Source organism: Magallana gigas, chromosome 1 (genome assembly GCF_963853765.1).
Source record: "Magallana gigas chromosome 1, xbMagGiga1.1, whole genome shotgun sequence".
Lineage (NCBI taxonomy): Eukaryota > Metazoa > Mollusca > Bivalvia > Ostreida > Ostreidae > Magallana > Magallana gigas.
Window position 1 is genome coordinate 42,045,671 of NC_088853.1, and position 26,991 is coordinate 42,072,661.

Consider the following 26,991-nt stretch of genomic DNA (forward strand, 5'->3'; position numbering starts at 1 on the left):
GTTAATCTAATACTCTAATTATCATTGTGTGTTCATCTTAGATAGTGGTCGATACGGTAGCAAATCAGAGTTGTTTAAAAAGCACATGGGATCTACCTCCACGTTGTTGGATCCGCCTTAAATTCTACGTCACGGATCACGATTTCAACCGCTAGGTGGCGCACTTCTTCACATATGGCGTAAAGGTACACAACCCGAAAAATGCATTGAACAAAAAAAGTAAACAATGTCGAATTTTCGCCGAGCATAGCGTAAAGGTTGGATTACATTGTGAATTAAGAAGGACAAAATGACAACTCTCTCACCATTCACTCCACCAATCGTCAAAACTTTGTTGGGATGGAAGAAAGGGGACAGCTCCGAAGTTGATAAATGGTCGGAAAAAGCCGTCAAAAGTTTAGTGAAAAAACTGAAAAAGACTGGGGGATTAGATGAACTGAAGAAAGCTATCAGTACACAGGATACATCCACTAAGTGCATTACAATTCCGAGGTAAATATGAGTTTTTTCTCAACCTGCATTGTTTTGAAATCAACATGCCGAAATATAGGCTAGGCGTTTGGGCAATATGGCGGTTCAATTTCATGATTCCAAATGGGGCAGGTTTAAAAACATTGCTTCAGGCTATAACGAGACATTGGCTTTTGACAATAAGCCTATCAATAATGGAATTACATATTTGTCATTTTATTGAAAGAATCATTTCGTTTTTTTTGTGATGTCACTTGCATGTGATGTGTCTGAAGTCACATACTGTTCCATTCTATTCTGTTATCATTTTAAACCGCAGGTTACGTTATATATCAATAATGTTGCTATTCTATAAGTTATGTCATTAACTAAATTTTATCAAACTAAATTAAGCAAGGTACAGGTTTTCTACTATAGTTATATAACTATATTGCTATAATATTTTATTTACACAATGATCGATACATACATACATGACTGTGTTTCCATAAATGTGCAACAGATTATCATGAAATTACATAATTTCTTAATACTTATTTACTTGCATAATTAATATTTGATCTAATTTCTTATCGGTCTGTATGTAAGGAGAAATAAGTCTACAAATACATTGCTACGTATATAAAAATATATAGCTGAACTGGGTTTCGAACCGTAGACCTCTGTGGCTCTAGTCAGGAGCTCTAACACTGAGTTGGTCCAAAAAATTCAGGTGATGGCGAGACCTGAGTAAATGTTAGCCATTTTGCAGCTCATTTATGGCCAACAGCTGATTTTACAAATATATTTTTATTTACGTCTTAATACTTATTTTATTTATTACCTTTGGTTCATCCGTGTGAATTGATGATACAACTGTTAAGTGTTTATAAATTAATTCAAATCCACCGTAACTTGTAATTAAAAATTCTCTCCTGCAAAGTAGGAGTGTGTATTGGTATAGATTTTCCAATACGATATGATACAGTATTTTCAGATGCGATATCCGGTATATTGGATTTAAAATTTTAATGTATACAATCTTTTCTTGGATTTCTGAAATAAAGTAACCAAACAAATTAACACTCAGTCAGTTTTGTTTGAGTTAATAAAAGTAATAGAAAAAGAATCAGTTTATATAATAGGAAATTTATAATATTTCCATGAATTATCAGGGACATGTGTACTAACTGACTTATATAATATGAACTGATCATTGTCATACCGTTAATTGAAAAAAGGATATAAATGATCAGGATATAGTTATTCAGTTATTCATGAAAAAGTATTTATAACTTATAAGCATGAAAACTCTAAACAATGCTTCAGCTCCTTTTAAAATCACATTTTTTATTCAGAAATACATGGAATATTACAATTTTAGGACTCGGCACTTTCACGTTTAATTTTCTTTCAATTTAAAATTGTTTCCTTTTTTCATATCGAGAGGAGTTATTATTCAGTAATATATAGACTTAAAAAATATCAAAGAAAAAAAAATTATCAATTTAATACACGGCAGGTATATAGGTTTCCTCGGTAGGTGTATGAATTTTACTGGCGTGCAACCAGTTCTCGCCGAGTACCATTTCTCGCTAGTACATTGTGACATCATTTTTCGTCTATAATTTTATGTGAAGTCATGAACTTATAATTAGAAAACATACTATGTAAAGAGATGACTTCTTTTTGCTCTTGCATGTACATGTACGGTACCACAGGTGCTTGAGGATATAACTGATCCCCCCTCCCCCCTCGGGTTTAGACTTAAAAGGTTTCTTATATTCTGCACTTCTGCCACTTCAAATATCTGCTATTAGACAGCAGGAAAGAAATTAAAACGTAGTACGTGTGATTCATTTAATTCGTCTCTGACTTTCATGTATTTTTGGCGACTCCGCCTGGGGTATTACCTCCGATATTGTGTGGAATGGGGTGTTAATTTCCCATTACGTTATCAGCCACATGTTGACCCTATAGCTTCAGTAATTATCGCGTGGTCAATATTTATCTAAAAATATCTGGTAATTAAAGCACGCATCAAATTGCACGTTTCTGTTTGACCTATTTTAAAAACCTTTGATATAATTCAATCATTCTTGAAGATTGTTTTTTTTTTTATTTTAAAGTGGAATGTCCCTCTGATAAGAGAGATAACTTCTGTAGAAAATAATGTCACTTTGTTTCTGTTAACTCACAGTTATTAAGGCATGTAACAACAAGGGAGGTGGTGCTGGGTCCTAATTTATTTTGGAAGGCGATACACTTCAGATATAGAAAAAAAATTTGACCGGAACGAATTGAACCCCAGGGCTTTTTTGAAGCAGGGGGCAAACAAATAAAGAAAATTTTTACGAAATATTACATGTACAAGAAATGTATCATAATGATAAAGTATTTATGAGGAATATCTACATGACTATCACTCCCCCTCCCCATCCCGATGGATTGATTTTTTTAAAGAATAATAATTCTCTAATTATCTAGAAACTGTTGTTGTTGTTTTGAATGAGGTTCGCAGATAAATTGCATACAAGCGCTTGGAATAAATTATCTGCACATGCAGATTGATACAAGTAACCTGGGCTGCTTTTTACAAATTTTTTTAAAGAACTTACGACAAAGTCGTAAATATTTTTAGTCTCATGGAATGCCCTTTGGGTAACAAAATTTATATTATACCATTAATTTACCTTTATTTCAATTTCTATAATTATTTTATACAGTCATTAAATTCAAATAATGATTAGTTTGTGATTAATAAGCACTCATTAATTTGGTCGTAAGTCGTAAAATCTGTTGTAAAATGCAGCCCTGAAACACATCATCATAAAATGGCTGACCTCTGATCAAAACAACATTTTGTTTTATTAAAAGGATTTTATTGATGGCAACATGAAACTTAATTACTCCATACCCGATTGGACACAGCGTTGGACATGTGATTTGTATATCCCGAGTTAAAATCCCGCAGAGGCTTTAATGGTTACTTACTGATTATAATTTTTTAGATATTCATTTTTTATCACCAAACTGCAAATTTTTTACTTATTATCCTCTCGCGCAACTTGTACTTGCAAAGGGGATATAGGATCGCTGCTGTGCGTGTGTGTGTGTATGTGTGTGTTCAGCTTGGAAGCAAGTTTAAAAGAAAACCCTTGCATGGATATTTATCAAACTTCGTACACTTATTTGGAATGATAAAAAGACACACCATGTAAATTTTCAATTCAATCAGTTGAGTACTTTTTGATATATCGTTAAAATAACACAATTTTAAACATATTTTATGTACAACTTGACAATAACTACTTCCGCTTCTCTTCTGTGAAACCAAAGTGAAAGTAAGCAGTTCAAATAAACAACTTAATATTTCTTGGATTTAGATCTAGTACAGGTACAGAAAAAGTAGTTTTTGTAGTAATGAAGGGTTATAGTCTGTCCCATGATATTTATGCAGCACATTTGGATGATTTTTATTCAAAATACACATACCTGTGAAAGAATTAAGTGCAATTGAAATAGTTGAAAGGGATATTTTCCAAGATAATTTCATTGACACATTATCATCTTTCACTCGGAAAAATTCACAGGAACGAAAACAGATTCCTTACGGAGATTTACAATGGGGAATGTATACATCTTTTCTCCATTCGGAATACACTCGGAATAAAATAATCGCGCAATTTTTCAAAGTTATCATCTGGGCTTGCTGCAATACAAAATCTCCGTAGACATCACATTTTTTAGCATTGTATGGAAACCTGATAAGCTAACAGGGGCATTTTGACTGAGAAATCTTGGAAATTGTTCATACTTTTGAAAGAACATCGTTTGAATCCTGAGGTATTTATAAATATCAAGCAATTAAGCCAAATGTGAATCCAGAATATCTTGGGACAGAGTATAGTAGAATGTGGTCTCCTCATTTACATTTACATAACTATATATATATTCCTAAATAATGCACCCCACACAATAACTCATGTTGGTAGGTAAGATTTTTGTTTTGGAACTATAGTTTAGCAAATATCCATGGCTCTATGCAAGTTAGCAAAAAATCTATGCAGTTTTCTTGATTTTCATTTGCATATTACATGTTTAATCATTAAATTAATGTGTCCATCATGATAAACCATACTTAAAAGACCACTGATATTGTAATTCATTTGACACAATATGAGGATGTCTCAGTATAGCAACAAAATCAACATCCTTTCTTTTATGCTGATGCTGAACCAGTTATTTTGGGAATTTTTCAATTAGATTTTGGGAAAAAAGTCAATTTTTGATTTGGAAGGGGTCCTAAATTTACAGGACTCACATGCAAGGGATTTTATGCCCTGCTTCCATCTGCTTCAATTTTTAGAGACCCAGTTGTTACTGACCAAAAATTGACTATTTGAATTATGCCAAGTCTCCCCCTAGGTTGGCCTTGGTCATTGTTTTAAGGTAGTGACTCAGGTTTAACACACAGTGACTGAGTCACTAGTCACTAGTCTTAGAACTGCTAGACAAGTGGGAGCAAGTGACAGACGGTGGTTTGAACTACCAAACCAAACAAAATGATAATATTTTTGTTCCACATACATGGCACGTATTAATTCAAACATGAGTCATGGGAAAAGTACCGTAATGTATTTTGTCACAACCATTAATTTATGACTCAAAATACATGTACTAATTACCATGCATCAAATACAAATGTACTATGCCACCGTATTAGGTACACATGTTGCGCCATGCACCAAACAGATGTGCAGGGTGCATCAGCATGCATCAAATACATGTATTATGCTTTAAAAAAGTATTGAATCCATAAATCATGCATTGTATTGAATACATGTAGCATGCCTTGTATCAAATGCAATGTACCATACCATGTATTGAATACATGTACCATGCCTTGTATCAAGTCCATAAATCATGCCTTGTATTGAAAACCTGTTCCATACCTTGAATGTATTGAATGCATGTACCATGCCTTGTATCTAATACATGTACCATGCCTTGTATCGAGTCCATAAATCATGCCTTGTATTGAATAAATGTTCCATACCTTGAATGAATTGAATAAATCATGCCTTGTATCAAATACATCATATATATGTGCCATGCCTTGTATCAAATGCAATTTTACCATGCCTTGTATCAAATACATGTTCCATGCCTTGTATTTAGTACATGTACCATACCTTGTATTGAATACATGTACCATTACTTGTATTGAATACATGTATGTACCAAGCCTTGTATCGAATGCATGTAACATGCCTTGTATCGAGTACATGTACCATGACTTGTATCGAATAGTCAAATACAAGCCTTATATCGAATACATATGTACCAATTAAGCCTTGTATCAAATACATGTACCATCCTCGTATAAAATACATTGCCATTTATCAAATACATATGAAATATACATTCAATCATTTACTATATAATAATGCCTCACCAAGAATTTATACTATCCATCTGTGATTTTGAGTGATTAACGACATTTACCTGTGTATCGCATTGTAAGTGAATAATTTAAAGGGACTTAGACATGATTTTAAGATCAAAATTTTATTTTATTTTTTTAAAAATTTTTTAATGTATAAAATGGTTTATAAATATGCGCATTTTGAGTGATTGACCAAAATTTGTATGCTAGAAGTCAGGTTCTGTGAGAGATTCAGAGGTAAGAATTTACTGAATATATGTAAACAAATGTTGAGTCTTATAGTTGTTTACAAATAGTGTAAAGTATTAAATTACCATTTCTTTGAAATAAATGACTCGTGGCAAAGAAGGTAAACTGCATGATTCAATGTTTTCATAAATAATATTACCAACTGAATTAAGAAAGCAATTTAAAGTTAAACCATTAAAACACATGTAAACAGGGTGAGGCTCAGGCTTTGTTTATGAAATGTAGAATTTCAAACTGAATGCATCTTGCTTATGACTCAATATTTGACTTTCAAACTTCGACAAATCATCAAAAATACCCATATTAGTCATTCTAAACATGGAAAATGAAATTAAGAATTTTAATTAAAAGCTCAAATCATGTCCAAGTCTCTTTGACAGGCTTAAAATTTCTCACATGCGTACATGTAACCACAATGTAGCCAAAAAACTTAAATGTAAAACTGTGTAAAGTGAATCATTCAGAGATGTAAATGAATAGTTTAATACTGTGTACTAGTCTTAAGGATTTTTTTCTGCACTGTGAGTTCATCCCAAAAGTGTATCCATAGATTTTTATTTTTACTTTTAGCACTTTAAACATTCTGGTATTTATTTCAAATTTTAAACCATAAATTGGCTACACATGTTATATTACATTGAATTCGTACAATTAATTCAGAAGTAAAGTTACATGTGGAAATAGTTATATTTAAGCATTGAATCATTACTAGCGCGCGTTACTCAATTTGTTTGCACACACCGCTGCAGTTATGTGACTATATCTTTCAAAAGATAATGATTTAATGCTTATATTTACATTTTTTTAACTTCTTGCCTTGTCTGCAAATGTGATTTATGCGTCAAAATTTCTATTTTATCCTAAGGGTACGTTCAAAATGATAGAAGAGCCACTGTAACAGCCACAAGTGTGAACTTTGATTATCGCTGCAGTTGCATTTTACAGCGTTCAACATTTGTGACGTCATAATAAAACTAGTCATTCTAACCTCTGAATACCCTGTGTGTGTTACGGTCTTATAACTGCAGTATGTTTTCACACACTTTACATGCAAAAAATATTTGAAATGTAGATATATATGTATAACATGCATAATGCTGACCGACTAAAATACCCCGCTTACAAAACAAACAAAAACAAAACAAAACATGTCATTATAATGCCTCTGACAAAAATACTCTTGTCTCTGAAAGGTTCCAAAAAAAAAAAAATTAATAAATAAATGAAAGAAAACCAAGGAATAGCAATATAACTCAGACAGTACAATATCATCCAGTGTTTCTCAATGAGTTGTAGCCCTTTGTGACTGTAAACAATAATTTCTGTATAATTAGGCAACAGTGAAGAAACCTTTGTAAGGGGTCAATAGAAATGATCATGTTCCCCACCCCCTACCAACTTAGTGTGGTCCCCCCTAAGAAGCCCCACTATCACGACCTGACCCAGACACGTTGACCTAGTTTCCGCCTGCACTGCATTGAATGAACTCTTGTGTATTCATGTTATTGTGTAATCACTTCTTATACTTGTGTTCAGGTTTCACAGGTGTATAATAAAGGAGATAATGTAATTAAATTTGTGTATTCTTGGTGCACCAGACAAAGGATATTTTGGTGTAGCCATCGAGTTAATATTACAGACTGGAAAAATATAAGTTCTGATAAATTATCTTACATTCAATGAGATAAATTTGAAGATTTGAGTTTTTCGAAATGCATAAAAACTTCATACATGTATGTTTTATTAACAGACATTTGTTATAGTGTTGAAGGCTCTGTAAAGCTTGCTCTTATAGGAGCATGATGAGTTGGATATAAGTTTTTCAGAAAAAATTCCATACTCATATTCATTTAAAGAAATATGATGATTTTATATATCATTCATATTGAAGAAGATTAATTTTGTCATAATTAAATGAATATTTTAATGATATGAATTTCAAGATGTTAAGATGTTTTAATTAAGTTTCTGAAAAAGAAGATTGGTAACAATTAAGAGTAACGGGGAATGGTTAAATTTTTGAAAAACAATATTTTCTTTTTGTGACAATTCTATGTGTTATTGAACATAATTATCCAAAGAAGGTGTGTGTGTGTACCTGTTAATGATTTTATTTGCTTACATCCAGTAAATACTTGTTGTTATATTTATGATGTATGAAGTGTATAGACAAAGCTGTTTTATATGTCAGATGATAGAGTGCAGCAGTTTGGATTTTTATAGAGTTGTACAAGGTTTTTTGCTTCATAAACAAATAAAATAGATACAGTCAAACTTTGTTTTCTCGAACTAGACGAGACTCTTGACTTACAAATCACTTCAAAATATCCAGTGTGTTCGAGATATCAGTGTTCAACTGCATTAGTGTTCTACTGTATAAGTGTTCAACTGTAGATATGCAAAAATTATAATATACGGTGTGTAAATAAGACTGTATAATACGTGGGATGATAAAGTCAACAGTTTGGATTGTAGGTCACTGGATGGCCGACTACAAGTCTCCCACAGAAAAGGTCTCCCCCATGTGATCTACTGCCGCCTGTGGCGGTGGCCAGATCTACAGAACCACCAGGAGCTTCGCGCCGCGGAGTCATGTGAATGGGCCTTCCACATGAAGAGGGAGGAGGTGTGCGTGAACCCGTACCATTACACACGAATAGAGCCCCCAGGTATAGTTATTAAGTTGGTCTGTAAACATATAATATTTAGTGAAGTTCTACTATTATAAACACTGATAGAGCCCCCAAATTTGTAATGGGGAAACTCAGAAAATCCGTTAACAATTGAGCCACCATAAAAAGTATCTGCTTGCAACAAAATTGTGTACTTAATAATTTTTTATTTGAACCATAAAGACAATTGCAGATGTCATTTTTTTCTTCTGATTTTAGTCCTACCGCCTGTGCTGGTTCCCAGGCACACTGAGGTACCAGACAAGATGCCCCAGATTGAGAACTATGCCATGACAGTTCCGGAAAACACAGAATTTCCCACTGGAAGCAGCGAGATCTTTAATTTGCCAGGTACTACAATTCTCATTTTTTGAGAGGGAAACATAAAAAATAAGGAGGCTGGATGGTCAACAAAATACCCATCTGATTTTCCATAAAAGTTCAAATTTCAAATTCAATTTTTAAAAATTCATCAAATTTTCAAATTTGAAATATGACATTTTTAGCCATTAACTGTCATTTAGTAAAGAAACACATTCCAAATAGTTCAGATTTAAAATTTGAATGTTTTCCTATATCTTTGTAGAGAGTTCTTCTTCTCAAGAAGATTCATATACTCTAAAAAATGGCCACGACCATCGAGTCCTCTTATTATAATAAGTATTAGTGCTGAAACGAATACTATAAATCAGTATTCGAATATTCGTGAGTACTATTCGATTCGTATTCGAATATTCGTAGACGTCATTGACAATGTATTAAGCATATATGATAGTTTGTATTACGAAGTGGGTGTATGTGTAGACTGCTTAAACATGTCAGTTCGAAGTTGACACTTAATGCATGAGTATCCATTGAATTGGGTGCGCATTTAATTTTTAAGCAAATAATAATATACTGATTTTTAAAAAATTTCCATCAACTACAATCAAAAGATTTATTACTTCTTTAATAATATACTGCAGTCCTGACTCCTGTATGAGACCGATACGTAACTTCGTAAGTCAGTCCAAATATTTCCGCCATGTTTGATATAGTATTAAACAGAAAACTGATAACGCTCATAACTCCGGAAATGTTCTGTTTATTTAAAAAAACAAAACAAATTATATCGAGGTATCTTTTAAAAAAACTTTCGATGTACCTTTCGATATTAACTCTCCGTAGCTCACACTCGTTCAAACAGTTAAGCAATTTTTTTCTTCATCGTCTGACATGAATTGAAAAATTTAGAATGTTTGTCTCCGTTCGATGTAAACCCTGCTTTTACTTTCAAGGTAAACAAGCATGGCGGAAGAGTCTATTACTGGGTTAAGTAATAGACTCTACCAAGCATGGCAGTCATAGATTTATATTTACTTTCGTTCCGAGTAAAATGAAATAACACGATGTTGCATAGTTTACAGTGCTTGATATGGGTGTTTAACATGTGATCGAATATTCGAATGCTAAATATACATTCGAATAATAGAAATTTACTATTCATTCGCGAATATTCGAACATTCGTTTCAGCACTAATAAGTATAAACATTAAAATGCCATGCTGCTACATGTACCTCATGGGAAAGTTGGTTTTTCATGTATAACTGATATCCTCATTCCAAAATATTAAACTGTTAATTTAAATGGCATTACTATTTAATGTAAGGAAAAAACACTTGTCACTCCTTTTTGTAAGGCATAAATGTGTTTTCAAGTGAAACAGTGGTTAATTGTAAAATGTTACGACTCTTTAGAAGTGAAAGAATGATTTCACATCAATGAATAATAAATGCTAATGTTCATACTCATAACTGTAAATAAGAATCTGTGTCATACCAAGTAAGTTTAGAAAGAGCCATAACTCTTGTTCTAAAATTAGTGTGCCAAGATGCAAAGAACAGTAACTCCGGTCAGTCCAGTGAAATAGTTTGAACATAAAACATGAAAAATTGGCAGGTGGAAGAGGACCCTAGATATTAATTTTAAAGTATTCTAAATATTTCTGTACCCTATAAATATACCCTTCCTTCAGAGTTTCATAAACTTGATGTTAAAGATTTAGGAAGATAATTTTCTTACAAAAGAATGTCTTTGTTTATACATTTGAATTTCATATTAAGCCATTATTATTTTAATTATTAAGCAGTCAATGGAAATTGTTTACTCTGTACTGGTTGATATGTTGTGTCATGTTTATGCAATGAAAAAGGAACTTTTACAAACTCAAAATTATTCAATTCAGTCGGGTAATACTGGAGGTAAAAAGCTTCATATATTAGTCCATTGAATGAATTGTTAATACATACTTTACAATTATAACTTTTCTATTAATTTACTGTAAATTCCTTATTTTACGCGAGTACTAAATTCCGCGATTCCGCTGTTTTGCATCAAATCGCGAGAATATAAAATCGCGAGCACCAATTATTTGTGATGGTATTATATAGCTTAAAACTGTCTGAAAAATAAGAGCATATTTTAAAATCAGCGAGGACTGCTTCTCGCAATTTTACGCGGAAATTAATTCCTCGTGTTGAATTAGGAATTTACAGTATCATGTTTATACCAATGCCAGAATAAAATCACTGTTGTTTAGAATTGCCTGATCTGCCTCTTTAAAATACCCTCGCTGATAAAATTTTATTAACAAAAAAAAAATGTGATTTTTTTTTCAATATGGAGATTTAAAAAAAATAAATTTTTAACCAATTTTTAATTACTGTGGTTTCATCAATATTCATTGAATACCAATTTTCGTGGATTTCATTAAGTTTATGCATAAAATTTAATGATCAATGAAGTGCAATTGCTATTAATATTTTGTATTAATATGGTCATTGGCCACGAATTTACGTACCCTTGAAACTGTGATTTTCAATTTTTCCACAAAAATTGATACCCTTGAATGTTAATGAAACCACAGGAGTTAATCTCCAAGTTTGAAAAAAAAAATAATTCCCCTCTCTCCCTCCTGGGTCTAGAAACCCCCAGTTGGCAATTCCAAACAAACATTTTTTTTAAGGGGTGGCCCAATGTTAATAATTATTGTATTAGTTTATCATGTTTATAGTTAGCAATCGAAAATGTCAAGCTAACAGAAATTAATATCCAGTTAATTGTGTCGGATGTTGTTGGGTACCCTTAATAATTGGCAACAAAATGAAGAATCAAGAAATAAATATGATAAACTAGACAAATGTCTATTACTGTTTGTGACAGGAAATCTCTAATATGAATTTATTTGAATATAAATGAAATTACCTAGAGATTTTTCTAGAAGCTTAAACTGACAGTATATTCTTACTAAAGGTTCATTACAAATAAATACAATGCCTGAAGAAGATTACACTTGGATTTCTAGCAATTTTTAAAAAAAATTTCTGTCAGTCTGATTTTTAGCAAAAAAAAATTTAAAAAATTGAAATTTTTTTTTTTTAAATTAAAAAAAAATTTCTTTGAAAGATTTTCAAGTCTATAGGGTATAACTGTTGAGGGATTCATACCCTTCTCTCACTACACTTTGAATTGGTTTTCAAAAGAACAGAACGTTACTTGATTAGCATGATATTAAATTACATGTACAGTACCGATCAGACCCAACGTAACACCAGAGTAAACCCCAAATAAACCCCGGGTTTACTTTGGGTTTACTTTTTGAAAATTTGGGTCCACCCGGGGTTACTTTGGGTTTACTCGAAAATTGTTTTTTGAGTCAACTGTACGCACTGAAGTGTGAAGCAGACACATCTTTAATCTTATCATCCTACTGCCTGTGATTCCTGCCCCTTGTATATTCCGAATACATATGTAGCATCTGCTTTTAGGGTATACCTCTGATCCGGGTTTACTCTCTGTGTCCACTCTGGGTTTACTTGGGCTTTACCCTGGGTTTACTCTGGGTCTACTCTAGTTAACCCAGAGTAAACCCAGAAAGTAAACCTAGGGTTTAGTTGGGGTTTAATTTCTGTTAGGTTGGGTCTGATCAGTACTATATAGCATGAAGCGGAAGAAGACCAACTTTTATTCATGACTTAATTATTTCAAAATTTACTGCCGATAAATTGGTTTGCGACAACTAATGTTGAGGACCAAGTGTTATTCAGACCCTGTGTTGTTATAACAACCATACGACAAAAACTAGTTCACGGCAAGAAAACATATATGCGACAGCGAGGCTCTTGCGAACCTCGCAGAAATTTCTCGCGAGCGAATAAAAGTTGGTTTATAGTATGCAATATTGGATAACAAATTACGATTTTCGAAAGTTTTTAATTCTATGAATATGAATAAAAAAAACCCAGGCAGATTCAAACTCATGATCAGCGGTTCACATGCCAAATACTTAAATAATTTTTGATTTTCTCTTGTTCATGGAAAATACGATATGAGTAAATGAAAGGAATTAATTGCCTTTCAGTAAATGTACAGTTATGTGACATATATATATATATTTATATATATATATGATGCTGCCAAAGGAGATAAGTGTACCTAACTGTGCATGTATTACTAAAGGCCTAAATATGGCCAGGGCTTGAACAGTTGAGCAGTAAAGGACAGTTTGATTGAAATTTAAAGTGTACCCTTACAGGAAGAAATATAACCTATTCGGTTCAAAATTCTGTGGACAAAATTGCAATAGATTGTCAGTCATTTGTCAGACGGCAATCAGATTACTGGATTGTTTTTCAATTAAGGAGTTTATATTTAAGAAATAAACAGCAAGTTGAAAAGTTCACTGGGATATGAACGTAGTTTGTTATGTGATCATATCCTGTATTCGGGCTTCTCAGATATGTGATCACGTAACAACCAAGTTCATATCCTGGTGAACTTTTTAACATTGCTGTTTATTACTTATGTTTTAATGTTTGAGAATGGCAAATCATGCAGAAATCATTGATATATTTTTTCTTTTACTTTATTGCAACTGCAGTCAAGCAATAAGCGCGTACCGTCATCATTGTGAATCACAATGTGATGTCATGAAAAAGTTCACACAGAATTGAACATTCTTGCAATTCTACAGATTCATATAAGGAATATTTGCAAATGTAAACATATGATATTATTAAAAGAAAAAAAAAATTCAATGATAAAGAAACACTCCATCCCACAATGTGGCTATCAGAATTCTTTAGAAAATTTTACAGCAGTCATGTTACCCATTATCAATTCAATGACAGAGTGACATTCATATTGGAGGCTAAATACACTGGGTATAAATTAATCTTCCATTGTGATCATTTTGTTGTTGCCAATAGAGGTTAAATTTGTAAAACTTTGTGTAGTATATTTAAGATGAGCAAAATATTGCATAAATTTCAGATGTTTTTTATCTGTGAATCTACATGGGACATCCTTATATGGGCATGGTCTTCTGGAAAACATTTCGAATTGGAATTAAATTGATATTTAAAGGTCAAGTTTGAAAGGTCATTGCAGTGTTAATATTCTGGGAAAGAAAAAATGTGATTTGCTCATTTTAAATTAACTCTAAATCAACATGGACTATTTTGACCTTATCGTTCAAATTAAGAAGAAAGTAAACATGCTAAAAAGCATCCTTATAATATATAATATTAAAGAATTTTGGTCTGATTGATCAGCGATTGGATATGTAAATCTTTGGCTTGGCCATTATGGGCCAGTCTCAATTTATAATATATAAATAAATCATTATTTTACCTTCTTCTTGTGATAAAATATTTCAATTTATTTTCCAATGGTCTAAGAGTTGTAAATTGTCAATTAATTCAACACCTGTCAAGGAAGATTGACCAATAAAGGTAAAATTATAAGAATTGAAATGTTAAAAGAGAGAGTGTTGATGACCTATTTATTTTCTTATAATGCTGCTTGCATGACGCAGATACTTGACATAATTTTAAGAAATCCCATTCCCAGTTATTTAGTCACATAACTGCTCTTTATGCTTGATGATACTTGACTTAACGAGGTTATATGTGTCATGTGTTCATATGGCATAAGAGTTTCTTATTGACTGACCTTATTTTTTCTTACATATCTCCTACCCCCCCCCCCCCCCCCCCCCCACCACCACAACTCAAATTTGAAATTTAATTTTACTTTGGTGACAGGTGTATTTCTTGGTTACCTTTAAAAGCAAAATATTCTCAAGTTGAACCTAAGATCCAAAATGCCCCCATTCCCCAACTCCTTCATCACCGTTTTATTTTCAAAGATGCAACAACAAGAGGAAAATTCCTTGAAAAGTTGAAGGTCAGTGACGTCTTCCTTATAGTTCTCATGCAGCGTAAAAAAACCCAAAATAAACACATAAAGCTGGCCTAGTCTCCCGAGCAAACTGTATAGCTCTCTCTCTCTCTCTGCGATCAATACTGAAGGATGCGGGCCACTTATGTATATATAGGAAAAATATAGGTACTCCATGAAGCTGTATAGATTTTTTTGTGTCTTTAGCTATGTAGACGGCTCGACTATGTGGCAGTGACATTGCTGCATAGAGCCAGTGTATGTCAGGTTCTTCTAACTATGCGCTGTGCGCGACGGCGCGCATTAGTTGATATTTGGCGTGTTTTCTGCGTCGATCCTTGCATTCGACGATCAGCCTGCTGCCGAATACACATCTTGCTGTGGACTGACATATTTTTGTTCAAACCTATGTGCGGTCCATTCAGGCAGCCATCTTGTACTTTTGACGTCTTCTTTCTTCGTCTTCGTCTTCTTCATCTTGCACAAAAGTTTTCAGTCTGTGATTTCTTCAGCTATCAACAATTTGTTCTGGATTTATCCCTAGATACTTGTGAGAACCTTCTCAGAAAATCCAACTGAAATTCCTGCTAAAGCGGGCACATCGGAAAAGGTCATTGACGTCTCTCACTTAATAACATAGTGTGGTGGACTGAAAAGCAAAATTAGCGCTCTTTCTTTTGCCATCTTTCTATCTCTGTTAGTTTCTCTCTGCTGTTTGGAATATAATGCAGGATTCAACATCGTAAGGACACAGGCTGAAGACTGAAGTACCCCCGTTATGTATCCTTAATTGATTTGATTCTAGAGCTGACGTAGACACCAGTAGAGTTTTTTTTTTTATTCTTCTCTAGATTTCATTAGCGAAGACTTTATTTTCTGGGGGGGGGGGGGGGGGTTGTACTGACCTTATATATACATATGATATATATATACACTCTGCTGTGATGAAGAATGTAATGTAGACATGATGACAGCTTTACAGAGATGTAAAACCAATTTATCTGGAATTGATGGATTCTTTAAATGTCCATTTTATGACAAGATAAATATATGTTTTGATTGATACAATGCATACATATTTGAATATATATGTGTTTGGTTCATCCATTTTTTTTTTTTAAATATCTGTTTTGCATCGGAAGTTTTTCTTGTTTAGCATCAAGCTTTTTTCTGCCTTTTCGATTTCCAGATAATTATTTCAAAATATTATGCTGACTGTTGTAACTAATAAAACAAAATGAAGTGACATATAGAAAAAAAAAATTATGGTGCAAGCAAAAGTGATAAATGTTTTATTACAGTGACCTAACTGTCCTTATATGTTATTGCAAAAATTAAGGAAAATGGGTATAAGAAAAATGATATTTAAATAACTCTATTCTCCTAGAGGTTGTATTGCCCTCACCCCTTCTCTCTCTCTCTCTCTCTCTCTCTCTCTCTCTCTCTCTCTCTCTCTCTCTCTCTCTCCTTGAATAGGAAATCTTTTTTTTTTTACAGCAAAATAGAATCATAAAAAAAATCAATTTGAGGGAAAATCTACCATACTTATTGTTCACTATCTTAATACAGATTTGCCAAGATTTCTATTGATTTTGTTGTATAATGGGCTCATTAAGAATTGGGGCTGTGGAGTTATGTGTGTGACATGTACAATTTGAGTTTTCTTCATCAGTTTGTTATTTTTATCCATTTTTGTATTTGCTTTATGGGTTTTTTTTTTGCTAAGAGGTTTTTTTGATGCCATCCAAGCTAGAGCACAAATGATTTTTTTATCTTTTATTTTAATGGGGGGGGGGGTTATGGGTTGTATGTTTTGATTTTATTATTTTGGAGAAACAAACTTTAAGGTTGTTAAGTCCATCTGTACTCATGCAATCATAATTTCAATTTTCCTCTTGATTTAACTAAATTGGATAAATTTTTTCTTATTTTGCAACCTTAGAGGTCAAGGTCAGTTTTAAAATGGAAGGTCAGGGTCAAAGTTATAGTTTCTCTTCACCTTTGTTCTTAAAATTTACAAATCATTAAAGAATCAAAAGCAAGTTAGAAAAAAAAAAAATTCAACAAACTGATCATTGAATGAAAACCTCAAATATGAGTATTTTCAAAGTTGTTTAATTTTTTTTTTTCATCCATCCTCACAGGTTTATCGTCAATATGATTGGCTTTTGATATAGCATTGATTGATTGCATTGGCCTTTCCCCAATAAAAGCACAGGGGAGTTATGTTAAACACATTGAATTTGTAATAGAAATTATGTGCATGTTGGTAATGCTGTTTGACTATAAATCTTTAACTGTCAGTAAACAGAATGATGTTCTCAAAGAGCTCCCGGTCAGTGAACATGTCCGTTATCTGTGGCATGAACTTGCCAGCAAAAACGATGGCCAGCAGACCACTCAGTGTACATATCTGTAGCTCGAGCAGTGGTAAGTCAACCACTCTGTAGCTCAAGCAGTGGTAAGTCAACCACTCTGTAGCTCAAGCAGTGATAAGTCAACCACTCTGTAGCTCAAGCAGTGGTGAGTCAACCACTCTGTAGCTCAAGCAGTGGTAAGTCAACCACTCTATAGCTCAAGCAGTGGTAAGTCAACCACTCTGTAGCTCAAGCAGTGATAAGTCAACCACTCTGTAGCTCAAGCAGTGGTGAGTCAACCACTCTGTAGCTCAAGCAGTGGTGAGTCAACCACTCTGTAGCTCAAGCAGTGATAAGTCAACCACTCTGTAGCTCAAGCAGTGGTGAGTCAACCACTCTGTAGCTCAAGCAGTGGTGAGTCAACCACTCTGTAGTTCAAGCAGTGGTAAGTCAACCACTTGGTGATATCTGTAGCTTAAAGAGGTTCGATCCTCTGATTTTGGGTAGCCATTTTGGGTCATATCTAGTCTGGAAATTCTGTGTCATATATGAATTCTACTTGTAAATTCCTTTTTTACAATGCCAAATAAAAGGTATTGAATAAAATAGTGAAGGAAAAATTCCATATTTAGAGAGTGTAGTAAGGGACTATATTTTGTGGCGGAAGGTTTTAAAGAAGAAAATGAACATTTTTCATAACTCAGTTGTTTTAGAGTACCGTAATTTTAGCTTTCTTATTTTCCATGCAGACCAAATTTTCAGATAGTTTATGCATTGGGATATCTTCGTGTTGTTTCAAAAAACATATTTCAACAATATTTCAATATTCCTATCGACATATATTGGCATGTTTAAGTGATATTTCATAGAAGTAAAAAACAAATCAACTCCAATTTTCCCCTAAAATTAGCTTATTTCATGCCATATCTCAAAATTTACATTATAGACCCATACTTTTGGTTTTATTTTCTGAATATTTAAGTTTCTTTTGACAAGTCTGTCATAATTTGAGAAATAGTTTGAGACTTTTTAATTATTTAATTGCATGTTCAATCGTTTATGAATAAAAATAGTATTTTTTCAGTGCAAAATGGTCAAAATATCAATAAGGTGAAGAAATTGCAAACTTTTTCATAATGATAATTTTAATTTTATTAATTCTAAATAATGTAAATTTGTTTTTGATATCATGGTTCATTTCGATAAAAAATTATAAAGTGAAAAGCGATTTAAGTGCAATTTGCACTTTCAGTGCAGAAAGGTCATATTAAATACACCGTAGCACCGAAAGGAGCATATAGACCCGAAAATTTTGTTTTGAATTTTGGTTTAGATATGTGTGTAGATGTTAAAAAAATATTTTAGAAAAAAACTTAGAGACTTTTGATCGCAGGATCCAACGTCCTTAAGCAGTGGTAAGCTATGGCAAAAGTTGGTCAAAACCACTTAGCAGTGCTCAAGAAAAAAAATTTAAACAACACAATTACCGCTCTTAAAATTTCCCCTTTCTAACAAATGTAATGTGATGTCCTCAATGTAAACTGACACAGAAAGGATTTTGTAGCAAATAAAGGGAAGAACCCTTTCTAAAGGATATTATTTTGCTAATTTTTTTTTCTCGTATTCAATTTTTCAAAATTTTTTCATTTCAGAAACTCCACCCCCAGGGTACATAAGTGAGGATGGGGAGACCACAGACAATCAAGGCATGGGTAAGTGGTAAAAGACGATAACCAATAGAAATGAAATTCTTGAGAGGTCAGAGGTCAGAGGACTATACAGTACAAAATTAATACGTAGTATTATCACAGGCAAAGACACTGAAAAATGTAAATATTTTCAGATAAAATTCTTTAATCACAGCTGTGTGTAAGTGAAATTCAAAACTGCCAAAAATCTTTTACAAATATGATAAGGGGTAAAATAATTTTGGTCAAAAACCACCCCACTAAGTAAAATAACATTCAGAAATTTTGTGAATTTCTCATAGAATGTATAGATAGAAAAATGATTCTAAATAAGAAATATAACCATGCATACTTTTATCCACCAGGTGTTGTTAATATGTTTTGTTTTGATATTAATTGATACCTGTAATCTCAGGCTCTTGTTGATTTTAACCAATGAAATTTCAATCTGTGGTTATATTCTATTATTACAGTGATATTGAATTTTATCCTGTCAGTCAAATCCCCTATGTGACTGTAGCTCTCATTTGATCGACATTTTGCATGGTCTCTCCCATTTTAAAGGGGAATGGAATCTGTATGTCAGATATGAATGTAAACATTAAAGGAGATTTGGCTTCAAAAGTATACATGCGTTGATCCCAGGTTGTGGTCATTTTTAAATTTTATAATCATTTAATTCAAAAGAGACTCGTTGTCCATGGCCATCTGTATTTCAACCTTCTTTTCTGTGATAGAAATTGAAAAAAATGAATCCAGAAAAGAATTAAATCAAATTAGAAAAAGATGGGGAAAGGAGAGGGTGGGGTCAGAAGGAATCATGGGAAATAAAACTGTAATTCAAAAGTTGCTGTAAAGGGTGTCTCAAGAAAAGAAATTGGAATTTATAATGTTTGGTCACGTAACTTTATAGCCACACCTTAAATGCGCCTGGCGCATGTGAAATGATTCTTGTGGGTTGCATTCATTGGCTCTTCCTTTTTTTCCAATGAACAAATGATCTCTGTAACTAGAAGGTGTTAATTAATATATTTATATATATATAGACATATTTAAAGCCCAGTACTTTGCTTTTAAAATTGTATTATTGTTGTTGGTCTCCTTTGCTGAATCACACAGAATGAAATTGATTATTTCAGATGGAGTTGATGTCGGATCACCCAGTCCACCAATGGGTGAGTACAATGGAATAAATGCAATCATGATTATTGTTTTTTTAAATATTGTTCAAAATTCACCATAATTCTATTTCTATAAGACTGAGGTTTTCAGTTGGTCGGTGTACCTCAGGATAGTTTAGGACTGAGGGGTATATCTAATTGATGTAGATTCTGGACAACTGAAGCTGTTCTTGTTTAATGCATAACAACATCCATGTACTGCGAAAAAGGAGATCAGACCAGATCTTGATTTACGTTCATGAGTAAAATACAGAATTTGCTTACTTTAAAACTGGAGACACACATGAACTTCGGCATAGGTAGTTTGTTTATAATTAAAACAAACAAATAGGTTTTCTTAGCTAAAGAATTTTTAACACAATTGTTGATAAATCAACACCATGTTTAAGTTTTTTTCAGTAGAAAAAGTATAAAATATAATCTGCATGGTCAGGTTTTTAAAAGTGAGTTTTAAAAGAGATTGATTTTCCTTTCTTTCTAATTTGGTTAGAAATTTAAAAAAAAAACATTTACCGCATTTCCGAATTCTGGCATTTAATTGCAGATCCAAGACTTTTGCCCAGAAGTCATGATGATAAAGCTAAATTTTATTATTATATTATATTCCATTTTTAACACAGTATTATGGCAATGTCACAGGCAACAGATTTGATTTACGTGTAGAACAGAAAATCTCTCAGTTCACATGGCTGAATGTGAGTTCACATGGTTGAATGTTTAATATTTTGAAATCCTCCGAGGTTTGCATTGTATTGTTCCCAACGAATGTCGAATTTCATGTAATATAGGATTCCTCTGAGTTTTGTATTGTACTGTTCCCTCTGAATGTTGAATTACATGTGATATAGAAATCCTCTGAGTTTTGCAATGTATTGTTCCAGATGCCGACCCGGTGTCTTATGTGGACCCACCCTACTGGTGCTCTATTGCGTATTATGAACTGAACAATCGTGTGGGGGAGACCTTTCATGCCTCCCAGCCCTCCCTCACCGTCGACGGCTTCACAGACCCCTCCAACTCGGAGCGCTTTTGCCTGGGACTGCTGTCAAACATCAACAGAACTCAACAGGTGGAGATGACCAGACGCCACATAGGTTAGTTTGACAAACCGCAGATGTTAGAATTTAATTCAAAAGAAATACAGTAGGATAAAATGGCAGACGTTAGAATTGAAACATCATCAGAAATGACTAGGAGCTACCAGTTAAGTAACCTTGACAAACTGCAAAGGTAAGGTGTCATCCAAGACTAAACCACAAGTAGTTAACCAAGACTGGACCGCAGAGGTTAATTGTCAACTAAGACCAAACTGCAGAGGTCAATAGTCAATTAAGACTAAACTCTGCAGAGTTTAGTAGTCAATCATGACAAACTGCAGATGTTAGTAGCCAGACAAGAAGTCAACCAAAACACAATCTCAGAGTAAATAGTCAACTATAGCTAAACTGCAGAGGATAGTAGTCAACTAAGACCAAACTGCAGAGGTTAGAGGTCAACCAAGTCTTACTGCAAAGGTTAATAGTCAAACAAGACTGAAATGCAGATGATATTAGTCAACTAAAACTGAACTGCAGATATCAGAAGTCAACCAAGTCTAAATCTCAGATGATATTAGTGAACAAAGAATAAACCACAGAAGTAAAAAGTCAATTAAATGTAACTGCAAAGGTAAATAGTCAAGCAAGACTAAACTGCAGAGGTTAAAAGTCAACCAAGTCTAACTGCATAGGTAAATAGGCAAGCAAGACTTTTTTTCAGTTCAGTTTTAGAATTCAACCAAGAACCAAATATATTTTATAAGAATAACCTCTCTTGTCAGAGGGAACAGTTTACCTTAATTCATGATTTACAAGAGCATACTGCTGACGAAGTCTTTCTTCAACTTCCAATGTAATGACCTCGTAAACTTTCTGGCAAAAGTTAAAATCATTTTTTCACTTTGTCTTTAACTTTCACCTTTTCAGGCAAAGGGGTGCGCTTGTACTACATTGGAGGCGAGGTCTTTGCAGAGTGTTTGAGCGAAAGCGCTGTGTTTGTACAGAGCCCTAACTGTAACCAGCGCTACGGCTGGCACCCGGCAACAGTGTGCAAAATACCTCCAGGTCAGACTTGCTTATTTTTAGTCACAGAACCATAACAGCAGTGTTTATAGAGGTTAGCTGGTGAACAATTAACTGCCCATCAGATCTACAAAGAATAAAAAATAAATTTTTGTACTGTGTTTTTTTGTTTAAGTGTTGAACTTCCCTGGTTTTTTTTTTTCAAACTGTTCCACCTTCACTTATCTTACAGAACGAATTACAAACTCAATTGCTAGATAATAATAAACATACTAGAAGTAGAGTAGTAGATTAATCTACAAAAAGTAGACTAGTTTTTAGTGTTTTTTATTGTCTTTCAAATAGGATGGTGTTAATTGTTTTGGCTTTTCCTGTTATTCCCACCTTTCAACATGTTCAATCACGCAGACTGAGAATTATTTCCTTTTGATTTTCATCATGTGGAATTCCCGTAATCACAAAAATCTTGAAGTTGTGAAGATGTTCGATTTTATATAATTGTATTTGTTTTTTAATAAGCATGCATACATTTAGCATAAAATCTCTCAATTGTCTGACAAACACTATAGATTTGATAAAACATTTTTTTTTTGTTCAATTTTCAAAAGAGCTTTAAAAAAAAAATGGAAACCCAATTACTGTTTATGATTTTGAATTAAAAAAAAAAAGGAAGAGAAAAACACTGAAAAAGAGTAATGTACCGTTTACAAAGATAAAGTCAGAGCAAATGAATATAATTTGCTGTTAAGTTTAACAAAAAATCTATGCCATAATGCTAATATTTCCCATTGACCAAATCTTGGGTGATTTTTCCTAATGGAATAAAAAAAAAAAACACGATACTTTTTGAAAAACAGAAAAATCAGTGGGGTTTTTTTTTTCAATGGTAGGTTGCAACCTTAAAATCTTCAACAACCAGGAGTTTGCGGCATTGCTGGCGCAGTCTGTGAATCAAGGTTTCGAGTCTGTGTACCAGCTAACAAGAATGTGTACCATTCGCATGAGTTTTGTCAAAGGTTGGGGAGCCGAGTACAGGTGAGAGAGAGAGAGAGAGATATGGGGATCATTGTGTGTAGTTTGCCGCCTACATTATTATTATTAGATGAATCGAACAAACTGAGACAGTCGTCACAAATAAAAGTTGGTTTACAGTAATCGCATTTCAGAAAAGATTTAATTAACAATCTATGAAATCAAATGTGGGTGTAGCATTCTTCTTACATATGTACATCTTCAGGAAGTGCTATTGAGTAAAATGGGCAGATAACCATGAAATTTCATTGGGTATCAATTTTCATGATTTTTGTGTTGACTGTGAATTGAATGTTTATTGAAAATCAATTTCAAAACATATTCTGTATCAATGAAATCATTGACCACAGATTAATCTCCCTTAAAACTCATTTGTTTTCTTAAACCCTAAAAAAAATGATGAATATTAATGAAACCATAGTGGCCCACAAATTTGAACATGTGTTTTCCTTTATGCATACTATCTTTTTTCCAATGGTTGAGGAACTATAGTTTCAGGTCCTCATGTTTTTCTCCAATATTGGCAAAACTACAATTTTATAATTTTGGGTTTTTTTTCTTCCTAGGAGACAGACAGTTACAAGTACTCCATGCTGGATTGAGATCCACCTGAATGGCCCCCTACAGTGGCTGGACAGAGTACTAGTCCAGATGGGGTCGCCCGGTCTACCCTGTTCCAGCATGTCATAAAAATAAAAATAGGATGAAGCCCTGGGACCTTTGAGAAAATGGCTGAGTTAACTGCCAATACAAAATGAAACTTGGTTGGAAATTTTTTTATTTTTTTTTTTTTGGGGTGGGGGGGGGGAGGTAGATTTAATTTAATTGTATTCAGTATTTTGAACTTTATGAAGTTATGCCCCTTGGATTTCATATTTTTTCATTGGAAGGGGGGGGGGGGGAGTGAGGTTCCATTATATTTTTTTTCTTTGATTGTTTTAATTATGTATTTAATGAAATGTATTTCAACATTTTGATACTACACTGTTATTGACTGCTTGCTGATCTGAATATCAACTGATAAACAAAAAAATAAATTATTTTCTCCTTTGAAAATAGCAGTCCAATTACTTTAGCCTTGCATTGGTTTTTGGGGTTTTTTTTTTGTTTTTTGTTTTTCATGAAAACTTTATTTCAAAATGTTGTGGCAGAAATTCATGCATTTCTTTTTCATTTTTAAAATACAGATTTTTTATTGAATAAAATCTAGAGGTATTAACAAATCCAATGTTGTTAAACAATGTGTATTTATATAAGCCTCATGCAAATAGGTACGGTAATTCTTTTATCTCCAATGTTCAGCTCCATCATCATCATCGTCATTTTCAATATTTATCAGAGTGTGTTGCGGGAGTTTTTCTGTAGGACAAAAAAAAAATCACTTGGATTTTTGGAGTAAGTTTTCCATGTAATGGACACAACTCATCCCCCAACCCCTTTTTGAAAAAAAAATAAATAAAATACGATACCATAAAATATACTGTATACAGGGATATTTTCACCCCTTGATATTTTCTTCGTATTTTACTCTCGGACAGAGTGAATCGGGCGAAAATAAAAAGTTTGGCGAATATTTCCCTGCATGCAGTATACTGTTAAATCACTCTCATAGACATTCAGTATTTTACAACAATGTATAAATTTTATATCATGTTCCCAATGTATTCATAAAAATGTTTCAAGGAAGATGTATTACAGATTTTAAGGTACCTCAGCCAGTGGCTAAGGTTATAGGAATAGGGACAGTCACTGTTTATACCTCTAGTTATGTGAAAAAAACAAACATTGTATTTGTTGAATATCTTTAACTAAGACAGTCTCTTTTTTGTAAACGTTAACATTGTTGGATGATTTTTTTTTTTTTGTGGACAGTATTGTAATGTATCAGTGTACACATTTTTTGTCAGAATTTCTCATTTTTTTTTTCAAAGAGAGAAACGAGAGAGAGAAAGAAAGAGAAAGAGAGATCGAGATCTTATATTTAACATAATTGAAAAGCTTTGATTTGCCTTCCAAATTTTTCCTCTATTTATTTGGATTGATGCTAAATGTTACACACCTCAAACTTATGAAGGCACGTGGCTCCCTAAATTTGTTTTGTGGGTTTTTTTTTTTTATTATTACAAATTAGATTTCTTTGTGATACGAATTTTTCATATTATACATTGGTGCAAATTGTTAGTATTATTTTTTATGTAGATTAATATCGCTGAGTAGAATAGTGTTGTCTGTGGCATTTTGGACTTTGACCTATATGTAGGATAAGCTCCGTTTGTGACACGACAATGCAAAAGATATCATTGAAGTTTACTAGTTCCTTTTTTTTTTCTGATTAGTTACACTATCTTGGTGACATAACATTGCGGAAGATGTCATTGAAGTTGACTTTTTTTGGGATTGGTTTCAATATCTCTGTGACATCACGTTGCACTAGATGTCATTGAAGTTGACAATTTTTTGGATTGGTTTCAATATCTCTGTGACATCACACTGCACTAGATGTCATTGTACTTTCTGATTGGTTTCAATATCTCTGTCACATCCCAATTCACTAGATGTCATTGTTGTTTAACTAATGTTTATCTGGACTCTGTTACATCACTTTGCTCCAGAAGGTCATTACTGGTGCATAAGGATTATTTGTTCTTGGATTAAAAAACACTGACATTTGACAAGAAGTTGTTAATGATGCCAAAGCTATTGTATTTTACAGCATATAGAAGCATTTCATTCTGATATTTTTTTAAGAGGGTTCGATTATGTCTGCCATTTTTAGGCTAAACTGACATTCTTTATATGAAGAACAATGTATCAGGACTAGGTTTTGGCAAAAATGTTATACTTAAATGTTAATGGCAGATCTGATAGTTAACAAGTTGACCACCCAGTCTCATATAAAATGCCATATTTCAGGTTACAAATCAAGTTATGAGATTTTCAATATCGATGGACTTTTTTATTTTATTAATTTCCTTTTTGCAAAGAAAGCAAATGAATTATGAAATTTTTGAAAGTTAATTCTAGCCTGATGGATTAGTTTTTTTTCACGTAGTAGTTATTTCTTAATTTTAGGCTGAGAAAGAAAATATTCATGCACAAAATGAATCGACAAAACTGAACTGAATTTGACTTCATTCGATTATTTCCTTTTATTAAATCATTGTAAATATCACAAACTGATCATCTTTATAGTTGTATCTTTGTTAGATTTAGAAATTGTTTGAACTTGAGCCAATATTAATATGACCTTGACCTTGGTAATAAGTCTTTACGTTTTTTATGTGAACAAGCTTTTGTGATACCGTTGTTCATTTATAATGTTTTCCCCTATGTATTCTGGTATGAATAAATATATCGTGTAAATTTTGCGTCAAAGTCTACATGTATATTTAGATGTAGCTTAATAAAAAAGGCTGATTCATGAAAGAATTGATTACCACTTATTAGATGTTTTAGTTTTTAGCTCACGTGAGCTTTTGTGATCACTTTTTGTCCGGCGTCTGTCCATCTGTTAACATTTTTACATTTTGACTTCTTCTCCAGAACCACTGGGCCAATTTCAACCAAATTTGGCGCAAGGCGTTATTGGGAGTTTGTTTTATTGAAGGACCACATCCTCTTTAAGGGGTATGA

At 33.0% G+C, this 26,991-nt stretch overlaps 1 protein-coding gene across 2 annotated transcripts; it reads left to right on the plus strand.

Annotated features, from left to right (window-relative positions):
• The first annotated feature begins 150 nt into the window (after positions 1-150).
• On the plus strand, positions 151-26,991 carry LOC105337984 (mothers against decapentaplegic homolog 3). Of its 2 annotated transcripts, none has more exons than XM_011442942.4 (9): positions 151-492; positions 8,612-8,817; positions 9,040-9,171; positions 19,050-19,109; positions 20,225-20,260; positions 21,148-21,360; positions 22,231-22,368; positions 23,217-23,361; positions 23,925-26,991. In XM_011442942.4, the coding sequence occupies exons 1-9, from the start codon at positions 290-292 to the stop codon at positions 24,046-24,048; spliced, it is 1,257 nt and encodes a 418-aa protein (XP_011441244.1). In that variant the 5' UTR covers positions 151-289; the 3' UTR covers positions 24,049-26,991. The 2 variants fall into 2 exon arrangements, with proteins under 2 accessions (XP_011441244.1, XP_011441245.1); XM_011442943.4 differs by having other exon boundaries at positions 8,624-8,817.